This window comes from Cupressus sempervirens, chromosome 2, assembly GCF_028749045.1.
Source record: "Cupressus sempervirens isolate cs-2001-9-10 chromosome 2, ASM2874904v1, whole genome shotgun sequence".
NCBI lineage: Eukaryota > Viridiplantae > Streptophyta > Pinopsida > Cupressales > Cupressaceae > Cupressus > Cupressus sempervirens.
In genome coordinates this window covers 386771778-386791684 of record NC_143119.1, presented here as the reverse complement: position 1 = coordinate 386791684, position 19907 = coordinate 386771778, and the positions used below count along the sequence as shown (strand labels likewise).

General features: G+C 34.7%; 1 protein-coding gene across 1 annotated transcript in view; it reads right to left on the bottom strand.

The window, feature by feature from the left end:
* The window catches only part of LOC149572753 (zinc/iron-chelating domain protein), a 36063-nt gene extending 30239 nt beyond the window's left edge, over window positions 1–5824 (bottom strand). Inside the window, exon 1 of the mRNA XM_089811984.1 lies at window positions 5336–5824. Within this exon, the coding sequence (XP_089668110.1) occupies window positions 5336–5731 (396 nt within the window). The 5' untranslated portion in view covers window positions 5732–5824. The remainder of the gene's footprint in view (window positions 1–5335) is intronic.
* Window positions 5825–19907: the final 14083 nt, after the last annotated feature.

Genomic DNA, 19907 nt, shown 5'->3' with positions numbered 1-19907 from the left:
GAGGAACACCCAGCCAAGTATATCTCTTTTATATATATAATCAGATCAACAAATTCAGAATAAAATTTAGGAGATGCTGCTATTGATCGAACTGCTGCTCTGCTACTGTAGACGATGTTTTATTGAATTGAATTGGTGTTTAAATGAGCGAACAGCATCTCCTATGTAAATGATGGTGATGCAGCCTTAACAAGGTTTGCCATTATGCTATGGGTAGCCAACAGAAGAAATAGCGCCTGCAGCAATGAAGAGTTGTGACTCCCTCAACGTAACATATAAAAGGGAGGAAAGCTCATTTGAAAGGAAATGGGAAGGAAGGAAGGAAGAGAGGAACATAGGAATTAATAAAGGAAGAAAGGAATGTGAAGGAAATAAGGGAGTGATTCTTTCAAAGGGCAGCAATGATGAAGGGTTGTGACTCTTTTAAAGGGTGGTAATCATGAAGGTAAGGGGAGAGAAGAGGATTTGTGGGTCACTGTTGAAGTAATTTAACTTGGCTGGCCAAAACTATCTTCTGCAAAAGCAATTCTTACAAACTTTTCATCCAAAGTGTTTGATGCAAGAGCATATTGAAGGTTGAGTAATCTTATATCACACAAAAACAGATTCACTTTTTAATAAAATGTACATTGAGTATATTGTTTTGTATTTTGGTAAATAGGATTGGGAACCTACGGGATCTACCATTGTAATTTGAAGAGCAGAGATTGAGACATCACTGCTATATATCCACACAAGCCAATGTGGGTTCTTGCCTTTTGGACATGATGTGTGAATTTCAACATAACAAAGCAGAGCACAGGGTCACTTAAGTGTTCTGTAAGCTTGAAGAGGCCAAGTATGATTTGGTTTGTGTATTGGAAGGTGGTTAAGCGAAGCAGCAATTTAAAGACTGGTAGGCGGATCATGATAAACATCTTATGTCGATTATTTCATATGATATATTGCGATAGATATGCATGACTAGCAAGTGGATGCATTCTGGAAGCAGTCAGAGAATTAGCAGACAAGCAGATGGAAGTTGAAGCATCATAGAATCTTTAACTTTCAGATATAGATTTAAGGCAAGGATGCAATATTCCTGTTCCCATACCTGTCAGGAAGCTAAAACCTCACTTTTTGGCTTAAAAGCAGTTTAGTACTTTGAAAGCCAGCTATCAAGTGTTAACGTCTAAAGTTGGGATCGCTACTTAAGGAAAAGCAGGGCAGTCATAGGCTGGGCCAAGCTTACAAAGGGCTAGATTGTATTGCAAAGAATCTCTACAAACAGGCTGAATATTTGGTTGGGTGGCATACGTTCATTGGATTCCATGCATTTTGATGTGACACAAGGGACACGTTATCCTTTTGCTTATGTATAAAACAAGTAAGTGCTCAAAACTCCTAATTTACCATTGTCTTGTGCATTCAGTGTGTACTTTGGGCAATGATTGGCCACTTGTTCCTTCAACCTACCTGCCATTACCATGAACTAGGTGAACTTTGTTAGGAATGACTCAAATTGTACAATGCTAACAGTACAGTGAGGAAAATTTGGGTGCACCATACAGTGAAGGAAGATTTCCGAGGCGAAGGGAGTGTCCTAAGGCGAAGGGAATGTCTCCAGGTAAAAAAAAGATTCCCAGAGCGAAGGAAGATTCCCAAGACAGAGGGAGTGTCCTAAGGCGAAGAGAATGTCCTGAGGCGAAGAAAGATTCCCGAGGTGAAGGGAGTGTCCCAAGGCAAAGGGAATGTCCCGAGGTAAAGATAGATTCTCAAGGTAAAGGAAGATTCCCAAGGTAAAGGGAGTGTCCCGAGACGAAAGGAATGTCACCGAAGGCATCCGCATCACCAAAGGCATCCGAGTGACCGGAGACATCTAATACCTAAAGGAGTGACCATCGAATGGATGATTGACCATTGGATGGATGATTTCCAAGGTTACTGGTAACCAATTTGTTCTATGAAAACTTAATGCACCAAATTCCCTAACGAATTGTAGAGTGTATAAATGTCTGCAAAGTTCGTTAGGAATGGAATGGGTTGAAAGTATGAATTTCAAGTTGATTATAAAGGCAATTTGAGCCTCTGAGCCTATCCAAAAACCGCAGTTTGTTGTATGTAAATTGTTTACGTTAATACAAAGTTGCAAACGAGTTTTTGGGTGGTGGGTTTTTTCTAAAAGGGTTTCCCACGTTAAATATAGTCTCCTTTATTTAACTTGTGTACATTGTATTTTCTATGTTCTTGGTTTTGTTGTGCATCTCAATGTTGATGAAGTAGCTGTGAAATCTTTCTTATTTCCCCTATAAATTGACATTAGGAAGGTGTTTCCGCACGTTGCTTTCCTAACAAGTGGTATCAAAGCCTAGGTTACCCTTGTCAAGTAGGGTTGTTTTTAGTGTCAATTTGGTTCCAGTGGGAGTTTGCAAAGTGTTTATTAGGAATTGAGATGGCGGGTATAGGGAGAATAGACATTGAAAAGTTCAATGGCACAAACTTTGAGTTGTAGAAACTTAAAGTTGAAGATATATTGGTTGATTGAGATCAGTGGATTGTTGTGCCTAGCAACAAGTTTTCAGCCTTGAAGCAAGAAGAATGGGATCTAGCAAATCGAAAGGCTAGAGGACTAATAAGAATGTGTCTTGTGGATTCTATTCTGTTGAATGTTCATGAGGAGAAAACTACGCATTCTTTGAGGAAGAAGTTGGTAAATATTTATCAGGGAAAACCCTTGGTAAACAAGCTCTTCTTGAGAAAGAATTTGTACTCTTTGAAGATGGACGAAGGAATGACTGTGGCAGATCATTTAAAATGCATTCAATATGGTGATTGCACAACTGACATCTATTGGTGTGTCTGTGAGTGAAGAAGAGCGTTTGCATGTTACTCTTGTGCTCGTTGCTTGATTCATGGGATCATCTTGCGATGGCCATTGGAAGTACTACCACCCAGTTTAAAATGGATGAAGTGGTTGCTGCACTTCTGTCGGAGGAGATGCGGAGGAAATCTTCTAAGGTGGTTAAGGAGGTTCTCATCATTCAAGACCAAGTGAAGGACAAAAGCAAGGACATGAAGCCTAAATGTTCTGGAAAAAAATCCAAAGCGAAGTGCTAGGTGGGCAAATTGGTCATATCCAAAAGGATTGTAAAGAGAAGAAGAAAATGAAGAGTTCTTCCAATTCTAAGTCTTCTCAGAGTGATGATGACATTGCCAACAGTATTGCTTTGGCTAATCAGCCATCTGACGATGATTGGTTAGAGTAATTCAATCTTCGTGTGGAAGATGTTTGTCACGGTGCCATGTGTAGCGGCACCACCGTACAATGGGAGTTGTTCACAGTGACGTAGATGCCATGTGTAACTCGGCACCACAATTTAGTGGGAGTTGTTAGCAATGACATAGCGAATAATCTTCTGATGTTGCAAAAGGCGTGAGATTTTGATGTTGCAAAAGGATCCTTTCACATTTGCTGAAGTATTGTTTGGAGATGTTAATCTTCATGTAACTGAAGATGTTGACATCTTGAGGGCTCGACAGAGTCTTTGATAAAGGTGTGGATTATGTTTTCATTTAACATGTTATGATATGTTTAAATGGAGCATGTAATCTCTTTGGTTGAGATTGTTTAGATCATGTTGCCATGATTATGATCTCGAGGCCATGGTTGGAATTTTGACATGTTGATCTTGGTTTAAGTTTCTTTGTATTGAGTATATTGATCATTCGCTAGACACTTCATTATATTGCAATTTCGTATTTGGAGTTGGTATAAATTGATAAGTTACATGTGCTCATGAATACGTAAAGACTGTGGTGATGTTGCTTAATGGATTCATATAAGACCGACTTTACCTGTGCAGTAGGAGCTTCTTAGTGTATATGTGGCAAATTGGCTTTGAGGCTTGAGACTCTAGTTCAAAGTTGTATATGTTATTTCTTTTGAATTTATGGTGTATACCTTGGAGGTATCAAAGTGAGAGCAATTAAGTCTGAATGGCACATGTGGTCGTGTTAAGTACCTCTCTAGATATGAGTACGTCCTCATCAAGTGGGAGATCGTTCGAAATGACTCAGACTGTACAACGCTCACAGTATGGTGAGGAAACTTTGGGTGCACCGTACGATGCAGGAAGATTCCCGAGGCGAAGGGAGTATCCCGAGGCGAAGAGAGTGTTTCGAGGCAAAGGGAATGTCCCAAGGTAAAGAAAGATTCCTGAGGCGAAGGAAGATTCCTAAGGCAAAGAAAGGTTCCCGAGGCAAAGCGAGTGTACCGAGGTAAAGAAAGATTCCCGAGGTGAAGGAAGATTCTCAAGGCCTAAGGGAGTGTCCCGAGACAAAGGAATGTCACCAAAGGCATCCAAGTGACTGGAGACATCCAAGTGACTAGAGGCTTCCAAGTGACTAGATACATCTAATACCTGAAGGAGTGATCGTTGGATGGATGATTGACCATTAGATGGATGACTTCCAAGGATGTCGGTGACCGATTTGTTCTATGACAGTTAATGCACCAGATTCCATAACGAATTGCAGAGTGTATAAATGTCTACGGGATTCATTAGGAATGGAATGGCTTGAAAGTGTGAATTTCAGGTTGACTGTAAAGGCAATTTGAGCCTATGAGCCTATCCAAAAACCAGAGTTTGTTGTATGTAAATTGTTTACAGTAATACAAAGTTGCTCGGGGGTTTTTGGGTAGTGGTTTTTTTTCCGAAAGGGTTTCCTACGTTAAATCTGATCTCCTTTGTTTATCTAGTGTGCATTGTATTTTCTATGTTCTTTTTTTTCTGTGCATCTAAATGTTGATGAAGTAGCTGTGAAATCTTTCTTATTTCCCCTAAAAATTGACATTAAGAAGGTGTTTCCGCACGTTGCTTTCCTAACAAAATTCGGCCATGTTAGCACCATCTGCAGCGACTTCTAGGTAATGGTGTTCTAAGTTTCATAGTGCCTTACATGTATCAAGATTATGTGAGTAAGAGTAAATTTTGGCTGCCTTTTTATGATTGTTGGTCCATTCACATGTTAAGTTATAGCTCGTTGCAGATGGAAGCCCCGAAATCTTGAGCTGCATCTTTTAAGCCAAGACTATAGCGTTTTCTACGGGAAGATGTCATTATAATTGAAGTTGATATTCACCTATGAAAACCACAGAGATTTTCCCCGTGACCTTATACAGTGGACGGCTGAGGATGAACTTACTACCTAAGAGATTTCACATAAAGAGAAACCTTCAACTAGGGCTTCTCAACTGAGAACTATTCCGTGCATGATGATGCATTCAATCCAGCTGTTAACCATAAAAATAAAATACGCATGAGAGGTGCACAAGTGGACAGTACGAAAAACTTACGACTATGTCATCAACATCCATAAATATGTCTTCAGGGGGAGCAAATGAGGGGCCTTTAGCCAATTTACAGCAAGCTCCACACCCACTCACGCAACTCCATTTCTCATCTTCCGCCCTCGACTGCTTCCCATTGTTCCCTCTCGCCTTAGACTTTTCCTGCCGTATTTGCTTTCGAGTTCTCACCATTGCCAGTATATTAAACCTTGGCGCGGCATTATTTCTTACATATTTAGGCCATGGAACGACCGAAGAAATGCCCGTATTTTTGAAGTGTAATACAGACGCCATGTTTTCTATATCAGAACTGACCCCGGGGAAACATTTGTATAAGGCTACTATAAATAGGTGGGAATGACGATGGAATAATTTGAATTGCTGGATATGTGTCGTCTGCATATGTATATAGGAGGATATTTGGACAACTCAAATCGCAGAATGAACCATGGACTCCAAATAAAAAACAATTAATAAAAATAAATATCTGTAATTAGTTAAGCTGATAGGTCTAGTGGGAGAGCTTTGTTCCTAGAATTTGTTTTCAGATGGAAATGTTCTAATTTCTCGTGATGGAAAAAGATTCATTTCTAAAAATTTAAGTTTTTTTTAAGAATTGATTCATTTCTAAAAATTTAAGTTTTTTTTAAGAATTGTCAATCTTTTAATTTTTATTTATTTTTAGAATATGGTGGAGACATACATAATGAAGATCTTGAAAGGAAGAAGTAAACTTCAAAATGTTGAGAAAGTATGAGAATGTTAATGAGTGATTTTGCGGAGTTTAAATCATTTATCTATTTTCAAAATATCTCAATTGTTGAGTTGTTTTGTTTTAAGTGGATATTAAGACAAAGAGGTAAAGAAAGTTGCATTCATCGTCATTTGTGAAGATCTAAAATTTGTCAAGTATCTAAATGAGCAGTACAAATCCCTATGATCTAATGAATTTGTTAAAGATTTGTGCGCCATTATAACGTCGTTCATGGAGGCTATAGGATGAAAGGAAATAATATCAACAAATTTGCAAATTTCTTCTTTTCTAACAACATGGCTACTAATCGTGGCAAAATTGTGCTCTCATTCATGAAGGGTTGTGTATGTTGTGTATCTTGACTATACAACACTTGTTTTGTCTCGACGCCTCCCTCAACATGATAGAAAACGTATTTGTGAGGTATGGGCAAAGGCTTACACAAAACATAACATCGACATCAAAAGGGTTTTAACTCTATCTTAGTTGAATGTTTACTTTTGGTGGGATTCAATTTGTATTTGTTGATAGTTAATGCTTGTGTTTGATCATGCACTTTACTTTGGTTGTCTTTTAGCCAAGCTACTTATCTTCATTTTTGCATAGTCTTTTGAGGTCGAAAACATGCCCTTGAGTATTCACACTTCAGTTTTTTCATGTAAGCTCTTGTGTAGCTTTCAAAGGCTCCTTTGCTATTATTTTCTAAACAATTGTCTCTAAATTTACACTACTCTCGTATTTAGTCAAGTCACGCTTCATACTCATTTTCTTGCAATTGGAGATAAAGTGGTAATAATGCACTTGAAGTTTTCCAATGAGACATTCTAAATTATTTTTTAAGATTTTCTTTTAAAAAAATTATGTTTAGGGTTTTTTAATTGCTTTAATGGTTAGACAATTTAAATTGATTTTTTAGATTTTTTATGTAAATTATGTTAAGTATTTTTTAATTGCTTTAAAAGCTTTGCGTGAAATGTTTTTTTCTATATTTAATGTTCTTTAACAATTTTAAAAGTTATTATGAAAAGTATTATTAGTTTACTGATTTTTTAATTATTCAAAGCTATGCATTCAAAACTAACTATGTTGTTAAATTTGAAATTCTTATTTGTGTGTTGAACAGAAGACATACTTTTATATGTAATGGATTTGAATAAATAAAAGAAATATTTGTTTAGATAATGTTCATTATATATTATAAAACAACCTCAAACAAACAGTTTCTTTTTTAAAAATATATTATTTTAAACAGATACACAATTCTTGAAATAAATTTTTATTGTTCCTTCTTAAACCTCATATATATATATATATATATATATATATATATATATATATATATATATATATATATATATATATATATGTATATGTATATGTATATGTATATGTATATGTATATGTATATGTATATGTATATGTATATGTATATGTATATGTATATGTATATGTATATGTATATGTATATGTATATGTATATGTATATGTATATGTATGTATGTACACATACGTACATACACACACACACATATATACATATCTATGTATATACACATATATATGTATATCTGTATAGACATACATACATATATATAAGTATGTATATATATGTATATACATACATACATACATATATGTACATATATGTATGTATGTATGTATATACATATATATACATACGTATATACATATATACGTATGTATATATATATGTATATACATACATACATACATATATGTACATATATGTATGTATGTATGTATATACATATATATACATACGTATATATGTCTGTATGTATATACACAGATACATACATACACACACACACACACACACACATATATATATACACACATATATATGTATATACATATATATATATACACACATATATATATGTATATACATATATATATACACAGATGTATATATGTATATACATATATATATATATGTGTGTGTGTGTGTGTGTGTGTATACATACATATATATGTATATTTATGTATATATATGTACACACACACACACACACACACACACACACACACACATATATATATATATATATCCAATGCATAGCTCCTTGACAAATTCTATTTATTTATTTTCATACCAATAATTTATAGGAAGAATTAATTCAGAACCCTGTGTGAAATTATACACATTGTTACCTCTTTCATTATTTAAATTAAGGACACAACAAATCAAACTCAATCTGATAAAATTAAAATATTTAAGAGAAAAAAAAATGTAGGAAAAATAAAATTCCTATGGAAACACATTCTAAAACATAAAAGGAAAAAAGTTACAACACAAAAAATCAGCTAAGTTGTTGCACCGAAGAAGCATATTGTAGCAACAAAAAATTAGAATACAAATCATGTTGAATGTTTCCACTTTTGTTTGTTTGATTGTCAGAAATCACTTTATGATTTTCCCTTTGTTGCTTGCTTGGATAGGGAAAAACATTTTAAAAAATCCAATTGTTTGTACATGCATGCATATTCGAGGAATGTGTTTGAGGTTATAGCAAGAGTCTATGTAGTATGGAAAACAATTGTTTCATCAAATATAACAACACCAAAAGTTTGTGGAGCAACAATAGTTTAAGATCCTTTGTGGGGATTATACCTTCACAAAATTGCTTGAAAAATGATGCTCAAACCTAGTGAAGCCATTTCATATGATATCAAAATTATAAAAATAGAACACAATCTTTTAACTGGAAGCAATTGCATGTATGGTTTATGATGTATGTTGTATCTCTTATTTGCCCCTTTCGGCGTGTTTTTATAACTAGTGTATGACATTTCCATTTTCCCCTTAACACCCATGGCTTTGCATCTCATAAACAGATACGAGAATACACAAAAAAAAGGAACATGATGGAGCTACATTTTATAAAGTGGATTCAACTTGGATTTTTGTTTTCTAGATTCTGAAGGCAATACTTTGAAGGTATGAAGTTAAGCATTTTTTCATTTAGGCTTTGAAAGGGAGAAAGCACCTCATCAATGAAGCAGCCACCATGCTAACAGAATAAATACCATGAGATATGGGACAAAAAAAATGCCTTTCTATTGGAAGCTATGAAATTTGAACTCTATCATGAGATATGGGACAAAAAAAACATGTCTATCTATTGGAAGCTATGAAATTTGAACTCTATCTAATGTACGCCAATTTTTCCAATCATATACACAAATGACTCATATCAACTAATTGTTGCACATACATAAACGTGTAGCTACTAGTTTAGGAAATTTGCATCCCATGCTGACGCAATAGTGGTAGGCAAAAGGAAACCAATTCCAGTCTCCTTATAGCTTGCCAAGAATAAACATGGAAGCAAACACATATTCAATAGTAAGAGCAAGTTTGATCCATGAATCAATTACTGGTTGATTAGAAAACTTGAATGACAAAATATACTTTCAATATCCAACTTGCTCGGTTGTGAGGTCTTCCAAGTTGTGGCCAATATAATGAATTACAACATCAGAGCTCCAAGCTCGCAATTTCGAGACTTTCTTCTATCTAATAACTTTCTTGATACTACCAACCTTCCTTTCCTACATCAAATCCAAGTTCATACCTACCCAACAAGACCACAAGTCAACATGTCAGACATTTAATTACAAAATAGGCCATGCCTTGGAGGAGAAAACAAAAGAGTTATATAATGATCAAAATAGAATATGTGCTCTTAAGGATAGGTCCACATGTGATCCAAGAGATGTTCCCCAACCGCACAAGATGCCATGTGTCCAAAGGAAACCACATGGAGTGAAACTCCAGAATGCATTGCACAGATAACATAATGAAAAGTGATCAGAAAAATGGCACAAATTGTTGGAAATATGTATGACAGGCTAAGTTACTAAGAGGGGAGTGGTGAATCAGTAACTAATAAAACTTACTCTTTATTTACCAATTAATCATTTATGTGTGTTCTGATCTAATTGTATGCATGAATAACTGAAAACGTCAAAACATTCATAACACTATGATACACAATTTGGTGACCCAAAAACCTTCCAAATAGAAAGTAAAACTAGGGTGGGGATGATACCCACAAGCTTTAGTACTACAATATAAAGTTGGCCTGTTAAGGCTTACAATGATCACTTCTGATGATCTGCCCTGTTAGGAGCAATAAGGAATGCTAGTTACACCTTGCAAAAGGAATTACAAACATACAATAAAGTATGCCCTCGGTAAAGAGATTTACAAAAGACTATTAAGTCTACCTTCTGAAAGAATTTAACTGATCCACTATTTAGGATGAAATAGTGGCTAATTTCTAATCAGCAACTTGGTTTGCTGAATGAGATTCCTTTGAGTGTAATGATCACCTTGCTATGATAAATAAATCTTTGTTGCTCCTTATACTGCTTATAGACTTGTATTTGTACTTCTACTCTTCTATGCTTAATATATCTTACTTCACATCTATATTAAATTATTTTTGGATGTGATACAATACATTACATATATATATATACCAATCTGATTTACAAATCAACAAAGTTGGCTACAATACAAATTTACACAAAATACACAAAATCGGCCCAAGCTGTAGGAACTCAAGTTCTGAAGACTAGCTCAGTGAGGTTTTGATACTCGACATCCACAATCAATGCTCGACATCATTGTGCATTCAGTATATGTAGAAGCTCGGTCCATACTGATCACTTCCAAGTAGTCTAAACTCGATCTGCATTAGTGACTCGGTGAATACTGTGAAACTTAGCATATAAACTGAATCACTTGATTCATACTACATAGCTCAGTAAATTTTATCTCTACGAGCTTGGTATAAACTGAATCACTTGGTTAACACTGAGTGGCTTGGTCAACACTTGATTCACATCACTATAACTACAAACTTAATAAGCACTGCACGACTCAATTTGCACTAAGGAACTTGGTAAACCTTATGAAGCTTGGTTTACACTACTGATCACCATTATGGTAGAAACTGCTCGGTGCAAACTAAATATTGTCCCTTGGATTTGGTAGCAATTGTAGAACTCGATAGAGATTGAAATGCTTGGTTAAATCTGTTAACTATACAATACGATCGGTAAATACTTACAATCTGAATAAGTGTGTGTCACTAATAACAAACATGACTATAATGTCAACAATGAATATCCATGCAGAGGAAACATAAAATTATGCACCATTGGGAGAATGATTAAGAATAGGTACCCATTAAAACCCATAAAATATTCAGTTGTGTGTCATAGGAAAAGTGAATCAAGGGAAAAAACCTAAGTTCATTACATAAACTACAAGTACATACGCATATAGAGTGAGATCAGGAAAAGAAATCTTCTACTCCCTATTATAGAGAACTAGGTTTAGATAGAGTAGTGCTAGCCAAATGAACAAGGAGTGCTAATGCAAACTAGATCTAGGAAGAATAGGGGAAAATATATATGATTCCTTAAGTGTTATCTATCCGTGTATGCGAAAGAAAGTAGATCTAAGCAGATATATTGAAAGGAAAAATAAGGTAAACAAACAAATCTTTTAAGTCTATTTTTTGCTTGATGTATTTATCTGGAGGGAAAATCTTCAAATCTAGGTTTGAAACTGCATGATGGAAGAAACCCAAAAATCTTTCAGCAATCTATCAAGGGAAAAATTATGCTTCAAAGATGAAATAACTCATTAGGGGTAAATTTTGGCCATGATTGATGGTGTCTAATGCTGATTTTAATTTTGTAGTTCTCCTAAATGACAAAAAGTGTACTCTGATCCACAACCTATTCGTCAATCTGATATTTGAAACTTGCAATAGAAAAGGGTTTTTGTCATTGATGGAGGAGTTTGCCTCAGTCAAACCCCAATTTAGGAATTAACCTTGAATTGAAATAATTGAAATAACATGAATATAAAGTAAATATATGAATTCACCATACAAATCCAGATCTCTTGAATCAAATGTAATGTGCTTAACTTCACTAACTGATTTAAATCAAGAAGATGAAGATGAGTGGATATAGAAGATACAAAAAAGGATCTTCAATGGATTGAAGATCTTGAAGATAACCTCCTTCAATTACTTGAACACTTGAATCACTAATCTCCAGTGGAATGCTTGAATAGATGCTTAAAGGCTTGAATGTTGGGGCTCTTGAAAGATTGAACTTGTAGATGCTTGAGCACTTGAGGACAAAAAGTCTTGATATGATATGATTTTGTGTTATGAAAAATGGAGCAAATGGAAGGGTTTTTATAGAGCTCGGAATTGACTTACTCCTATAGGTTGACAAACCTAGGATTAACACTCAAACATCCTAGAACATGGGATCCAAAGAGAGGAGCCTAAAGAGGGCCTCATTAGGGAAAATTGTGCCCCTGATTGGTCTATCGAAGGAAAAAATTGTGATTGATCAATGAAAAACTCTTCCCCTAGTGATCAAGAGAAAAAACCCATGGGGTTGTCTTGAGGCTCCAAAATACATCTTAGAATCCTAAAATCATGTCCATATTTCAAGGAAATCCTATTTTGATGCAAGGGGCAAATTCTAAGTGGATGGATGCATGAAAAGGAGGCATCTAGAGGAAATAGATTCTACCTTGAGCTTAACACCATGGAAATGGGATCTTTAAAGAGGATCTATTAGGTTTTACCCCAATTTCACCCAGGGAGAAGGATGAAAAAGGGAAGAAGAGATGAGAGATGAGAGAGAGAGAGAGATTGATGATCGCACATTGCATAGGTGCTAAACCTTCATTAAATTGTGGTGCTTCTAATTTAAGATAGTGCATTTAGCCCCCACTTTAGCGAGAGTATGGACTCAATCCAAACTCTCTGTAAAGTATAGCACAAGGCATAAGATACTCTTATTAAGATCTAGGAGACAAAAGATTCATCAAGCCCCCAAGGGATTGAGACTTTTCTAACTCCCAAATTATAATGAGAGAGAGAAATTGCTAACTAAAAAGGAAAAGGATGATTATCTCGCCTAGTAGAGTGCCCACCCTATTGTAAATCATTGAAAGAGTTGTTGTAAAAAGATGACATTGAAATAGTCTAACAAGGGGGTAACCCACTAGTCAACCTATCGAAAGACTCGCCCATAGATCATCATTCTTCATATCATCATGGTCAGGTTTAATAAGGACGTGTTACCCATATATGGGACTTTAGAAAATTGCTAGGTGTAGCTCAGAAATAAGATTTAGAATATGTGCGCATGTATAGGAAAGAGAGACCCAAATGTCAAGGATACTCATTTCTTAGATTGAATGTGTGCATAGAGAATCCATTCTTTAGGATTGTGCATAATCCATAAAGGGATTCATAAGATATGTGCATTAAAAGAAAAAGGATGAACTAGTAATGCATAGATTTGATGCTAACTTAGGAAGCACACTAAGGAACCAGGGCTAAAGTACCCCAAGCTAGACTCAGAATCTGTATTCAATTCCCCATGCTTGAAATGAGAAAATGAGAAGAGTTTATGCCCTAATGTTAAAGTCATTGCTAACACTTTAATAGGAGCAATGACTATAATGGAGTATACATAAAAACATTAAAGAAAATGTATTTCTACTATGAGGTGCCTCCAGGAGAAGACAAATCAACGGAAGAGCACAAAGGGATCTACTAACTATGGGGTCAATATGATCATATGATAATATGTAAGTATTATATCAAGTATGACATGTCATCATCCCCCAAAGGAATTAGAACTACAAGACAATGGAAGAATTACATATAAGAGTTACGAAGAATGGTCTTTTTGGACCACCGTCATGGATACAAAAAAGAATCAGTGCTACCATGTCGCAAGTCTAAGAAGACAATATAGGGACACAAATATGAACAATAGCACATGTACGAATTTTAACATAGAATGATAGATATAAGAAGTTAGATATCGATAGAAGAATGCCACAATTTGGCATTTTATTTATCACCTTACACCAATAGAACAACAAGGGCCATTTGAAGAAATCTTAACATACATTTAGCAAACAAGATATGAGGGAAGCACATAACAAAACGTAGACACATAAAAAGCTACTATGATAAAGCACTCACTTAAAGCATGTTTCTCTCCTCCCTTATCTTGGTCAATAGTAATAAGAGAATGTGGATAACTTACAAGAGGAGCTATGCCCAACACAATAGAAACAATAGATAACTCCAAAGACAGAGTTTGGAGAGAGTTACTAGTCTCATATATAGATGTAAGCATAAGCTGCATAGAAAGCATGTTAAATAAATCAACATCAATATCAATAATCTCATGCTCAAAATCATCTAAAGTATCTTCCTTATCTAAATTAATAGAAATAGATTTCAAAATAGGAATATGCATATCATTAACTTCCTCAAAAGACATGGGCTAGTGGGAATCATTCATAACAGCTTTAGCACGAGCTTGACAATTCTTTTGGTGTTCCTAAGAATGTCGGTTATGCTTTGTTTTATTATAAATTTTTTGACAAGACAAAGAAGGATCAACAACCATAGGTTCCTTACCTTTATATGATATCGAAGGAGGAACAACAGAAGGCTGAGATGGAGGGGGAAACACACTGGGAGGAGCCATACTAGGAGTAGGGTCTATACTAGTGGAAGGAACCACACTAAGAGGATCAAGAGATGCAAGAGGTGAATGACCCTTAGAAATAGAAGAATTGGAAGCTATAGGTATTGAATTTGAAGAGAAACGACCATGAAGCATATTTAACTTGACAATCTTTTAGCATTTATATTCTTGATAAGAACGGAGCATAAATCTGAACATGTAGGAGGAGGAGTAGGAAGAGAAGGCCAAAATAAATCAAGAGTAGCACATTATCAAGGTCTAGATGGATGATAAATACTATGATTGATCATCTTAATCTCACCATAACAAGGAAATTTAAAACATTGATGAACAAGAGAAGCAATAACATGCATGGCAGTCAACCAAGGTAAGCCAAGCTTCACTTGAAACTAATCGGAAGTAGGAATGACAACAAAGCTACTATTCACCACTTTACCATAGAGCTCAATAGGAAAAGAGATGGAACCTTATTGAGGATTCAAGAAACCATTACATGTTTGAATCCAAGCATTAGTTGATTCATAGAAGTCACAATGTATTCTCTTATTATTTAAAGATGTTCCTTAGTGATGACATTAACCATAGAAGTAGGATCAACAAGACAACCATAAGAGGGATATTTAGAAATTTGAGTAGTAGCATAGAGAGGACAATATGAAGCCTTAAAATTATCAACATTAGTAAATGAGATAGTAATTGCTCTAGTACACATACAATTTGGTTTAGGTTTAGGCTAATCATTAGATGCAGAGGGAATGCCTTTCATAGGTGGAGTTGGAGGTTTCACTACATGTTCCACGATATTAACAATATTATCATTCTCTCATTGTAAGGTATTATAAGAAATGTTCACTTCAGGAGGAGTAGAAGAAGAAGGATGTTGAACAATAGTATTAGCATACTAAGGTAAAGGACTAGAGTAGATTCAAAGATTTTGATTAGGAGGCGTCATAGAGTTATTCCCAGTATCTTGACCCACAACAAATAAAGAATTAACATCAATAAAATCCTAAATCTTATGTTTTATAGAATGACAAACCTCAGTATCATGTCTATGTTAGCGATGAAATTGACAAAAAAACTTGAGGATTGAAGTGCGGACTTAATGTTATAGAAGGAAAATATGGTTTGACAAGAGAACATGTAATCATATTAGTGCTAACCAACCAAGTCATAAGAAAAAATCAAGACTCGGAGAGAAGAATAAACTTACGATTGATCCAATATATAGAGCCTGAAGGAACAATGGTACTCTGAGATGCATTAACCATTTTATCATCTATTATATTCTCGACTTTATTGATCTTGATATAGTTTTTAGGTTTGTGAAATTTGTTAGGATTAGGTGTGGAATCACTCTTATAAATAGGTACATGAGCCATTGGAGTGGTGCTCTGAAACTAACTCATTTTTAATTGATAATAATGAAGCATTGTACAATGTTGTGAAAAAAAGGTTAACTTTGTAAGCAGAATCTTATCTCTAATATCTTTTAATAAATTTTCAATAAACATGTGTTGAATATCAATTTCAGTTGTAGGATAAGAAATCCAAGCATGAAAATGCTTAAATATACCAATAAATTGAGTTACTTTTTTTAGGACCTTGTTCACAATGCATCAAATTAGTTAAAGAAATAGAAGGACCAATATTATTATGAAACAGTTGCATGAACACATTTTCAAGTTTATGAAAAGAAACAATATAATAGGGTGGAAAAGAGAAAATACCATATAAACTATTTGTCACAGAAAGTGTGAGAAAACAAATTATCTAAAATCTTATGGTCATGAGCATAGTCACTACATAGAATTTGGAAAGTCTTAAGATGTGTCACAGGATCACCTTTACCATTATAAGTGTCAAGGTGAGGCATATCAACTTGTAAAAGGAGTAGCGATATGGATAATATGAAAAGATAAATGACTACCTATATCACATGTTGGAACACTAAACTTAGATTGAGTGAAGGAAGTGAGTTATTACTGCAAAGAAGACAATGTTTGAGAAAGACTAAGGATAGTAGGATCATTAGAAGGAATGAATGAAATAGACACATTTGACACACTACGAAGGGTGAATGAATTAGCTAGAATGGAAGAGACCATAGGTGGAACACTAGGAACCACAGTAGGAGGATTAGAAAAATTGAAAGGAACATTATTATATGAAGATTGTGAAGTTGGAAATGAAGCAAGAAGAACACTCATAAGAAAAGAGGGAATAGGAAGACTACTAAGAGAATTAGGCATATGCACAAAAGTAGTCATAATAGGAGGAACATAAGTAGAAATGTTAGACATAGACATAGAAATAGGAGGAGTGATTCTCGCTTTAGTAGAGACTTGAGTCAAAGGTTTAACATGAGCATGGACAAGATGAGTAAGACCATGCAATAATTAATACCACATTCATCATTATGGATCACTCTTTTAAGAGTATCAAAAGAAACAATAGTCTTGGTATTGTGTTTTTCTTTTGTAAAATCCTATCATGCATTTTATCAATCTCAGTAGCAAGTTTATTAACTTTTTTAGGACAAAATTGTAAAGCCTCATCTTCATCATGAGCTGAATGAGAAGACTCAATCTCCATAGAAGGATTATGATATTGGGAAACTATAGGATCACCCAAGCTGCCAAGGTGAGGAGAAGAGGAATCAGGATCAAAGAGAGTCATGAGTCTATGATTTCTCCTAACGAGAATGCTATAAGTTGGACTAGATGTAGTAAATCTCATACACCAAACAAGACAAGAAGACATGAAGAGATCTAACCTTATAATATGAACTCAAATTAAATATAATTTAAAGTATGCAAAGAGACTTTAACACCACAAAAGAAAGAGTTGACTCAATCAGGTTGAATACAAAATAGATCTAACTCCAAAATCACAAGAGGAAATGTCTATAGTTGGGTTCACCAATAAATGTGTAGGAAATGTGAATCAAGGGTAAAACCCTAAGTTCATCACATAACCTACATGTACATATACATATAGAGGGCAATAAGATAAACAAAAGAATCTTTCTACTCCCAATTCTAGAGAACTAGGTCTAGAAAGATTAGTACTAGCCAAATGAACAAGGGGCACTAATGAAAACTAGATCTATGAAGAATAGGGGAAAATATATTTGATTCCTTAAGTGTTATATGTGTGTGTATGTGAAAGAAAGTAGATCTAAGTATATATATTGAAAGGACAAAGAAGGTAAAGAAACACACTTTTAAGTTTGTTTTCCACTTGCAATATTGATCAAAAGAAGGGGAGATCTTTGGTTTCATATCTTAAGCTACATGACATATGAAACCCCAAAATATTTCGGCAATCTGTCAGGGGTGAAATTATGCTTTAGGGGTGAAATAAAACAATAGGGAAAAAATAACTCATTAGGGGTGAAGTTCAACCCTGTTTGATGTTGTCCAATCTTGATTTGGACTTCACAGTTCTATTAAATGGTGAAAAGGGTACTCCAATCTACAACCTATTCATCAATCCAATATCTAAAACCTACAATAGGAAAAGGGTTTTTTTGTTGATTGGGCGAGGTGGGGTTCCTTAGTCTAACCCAAATTTAGGAATTAACCTTGAATTGAAATAGCATGACTGTAAAGTAAATGTATAAGGTTGGATCTCTTCAATCAAATCTATTGTGCTTGACTTCACCAATGGATTTAAATGAAGAAGATGAAGATGAATGGATGTAGTATATGCAACAAAGGATCTTGAATGGATTGAAGAAGTTATTGAAGATAAATTCTTTTAGTTTCTTGAATACTTGAATCCTTGATCTCCAATGGAATGCTTGAATGGATGTTTGAAGGCTTGAATGCCAGGGCACTTGAAATCTTGAACTTGCAAATGCTTGAGCACTTGAGAACGAAATATCTTGATATGATATGATCTTGTGTTATGAAAAATGGAGCAAATGGAAGGGTTTATATAGAGCTCGAAATTGACTAACTCTCGTAGGTCGACCAACCTAGGAATTAACACTTGAACATCTTGGAATAGGGGATCCAAAATAGGGCTCCATCAGGGGAAAAATTCACCATTGATTGATCAAAGGCAAAATTTTGTGCTGATGATTAGGAGTAGAAACCTCTAGGGTTGTCTTAAGGCTCCAAAACATGTCTCAAAATCTTAAAATCATGTCCAACTTATGAGGAAATCCTATTTTGGTGTGAAAAGAAAATTGCAAGTGGATGGATGAATGAAAAAGAGAGACCTGGGGGAAAAAACCCTATGTTGAGATTAACAACATGAAAATAGGACCTTTAAAGAGGACCTATTAAGTTTTACCTCGATTTCACCTAAGGAGAAGGACAAAAAAGGGAATAAGAGATGAAAGAGAAAGAGATTGATGATCTCACATTAAATAAGTATTAAATCTTTATTAAATTGGGGTGCTTCCAATTTAAGATGGTACATGTTGTTTGGCAAAGTCAACTTATGTCAGTTGGGTTGACTTTTAGCAGTAGGGTCAAATTTTTCAAGTGAGATCAACTTTTCATGATCACAATGGATCCCTACTCAACAATCCCTTATCACTAAATAGTTTATGAATCTTTGAAGTATGAAGAAAAGGGTATTCAAATATGCAACCTATATTTCCTTTCGAGATACACAATCTACAAGAAAAGGAGTTTTGTTTTGTTAATGAGGGGTATTTAATAATCAAACCCTAGTTTACGAATTAACTGTGAAAATAAAATAATTAAACTGCTAGAAATTTAAAGTAAATACATGAATTCAACTTACAATACTAGTATTTTTCAAATAAAATGTAATGAGATCACTTTACTAATTGAATGGATCAAGAAGATGTGAACTTAGAAGAAGTGTGAATATAGAAGTCCTTCCTTGAGGCAAGATCCACTATAATTAAAGAAGGAAGTTGGATTTTGAAAGGTTGTAACATGATCTTGAAAGATGGACAATGAAACCCCCAAATAAACTTCTTGAAGATCCTTGAAAGCACTATTGTCACAAAAGCTTGCACCCTTTCCTAAATTCTTTACCTAAAGGCAACCTTATGAAACATGGAAACAATCTCCAAGCTGTGGGACTTGAACTATGAGATTGAGTCTCTAGAGAAGGTCAACTTCCTTACTATCAGGGTGCACTTAACTACTTTTTGAGAGGAATAAGGGAGAAGGAATGCATGAAAGAAAAACTACCTAATATAATCTAAAGGGGGTGATACACATAAAATAGTTTGCTTAGTCATATCTCTGCCTAACA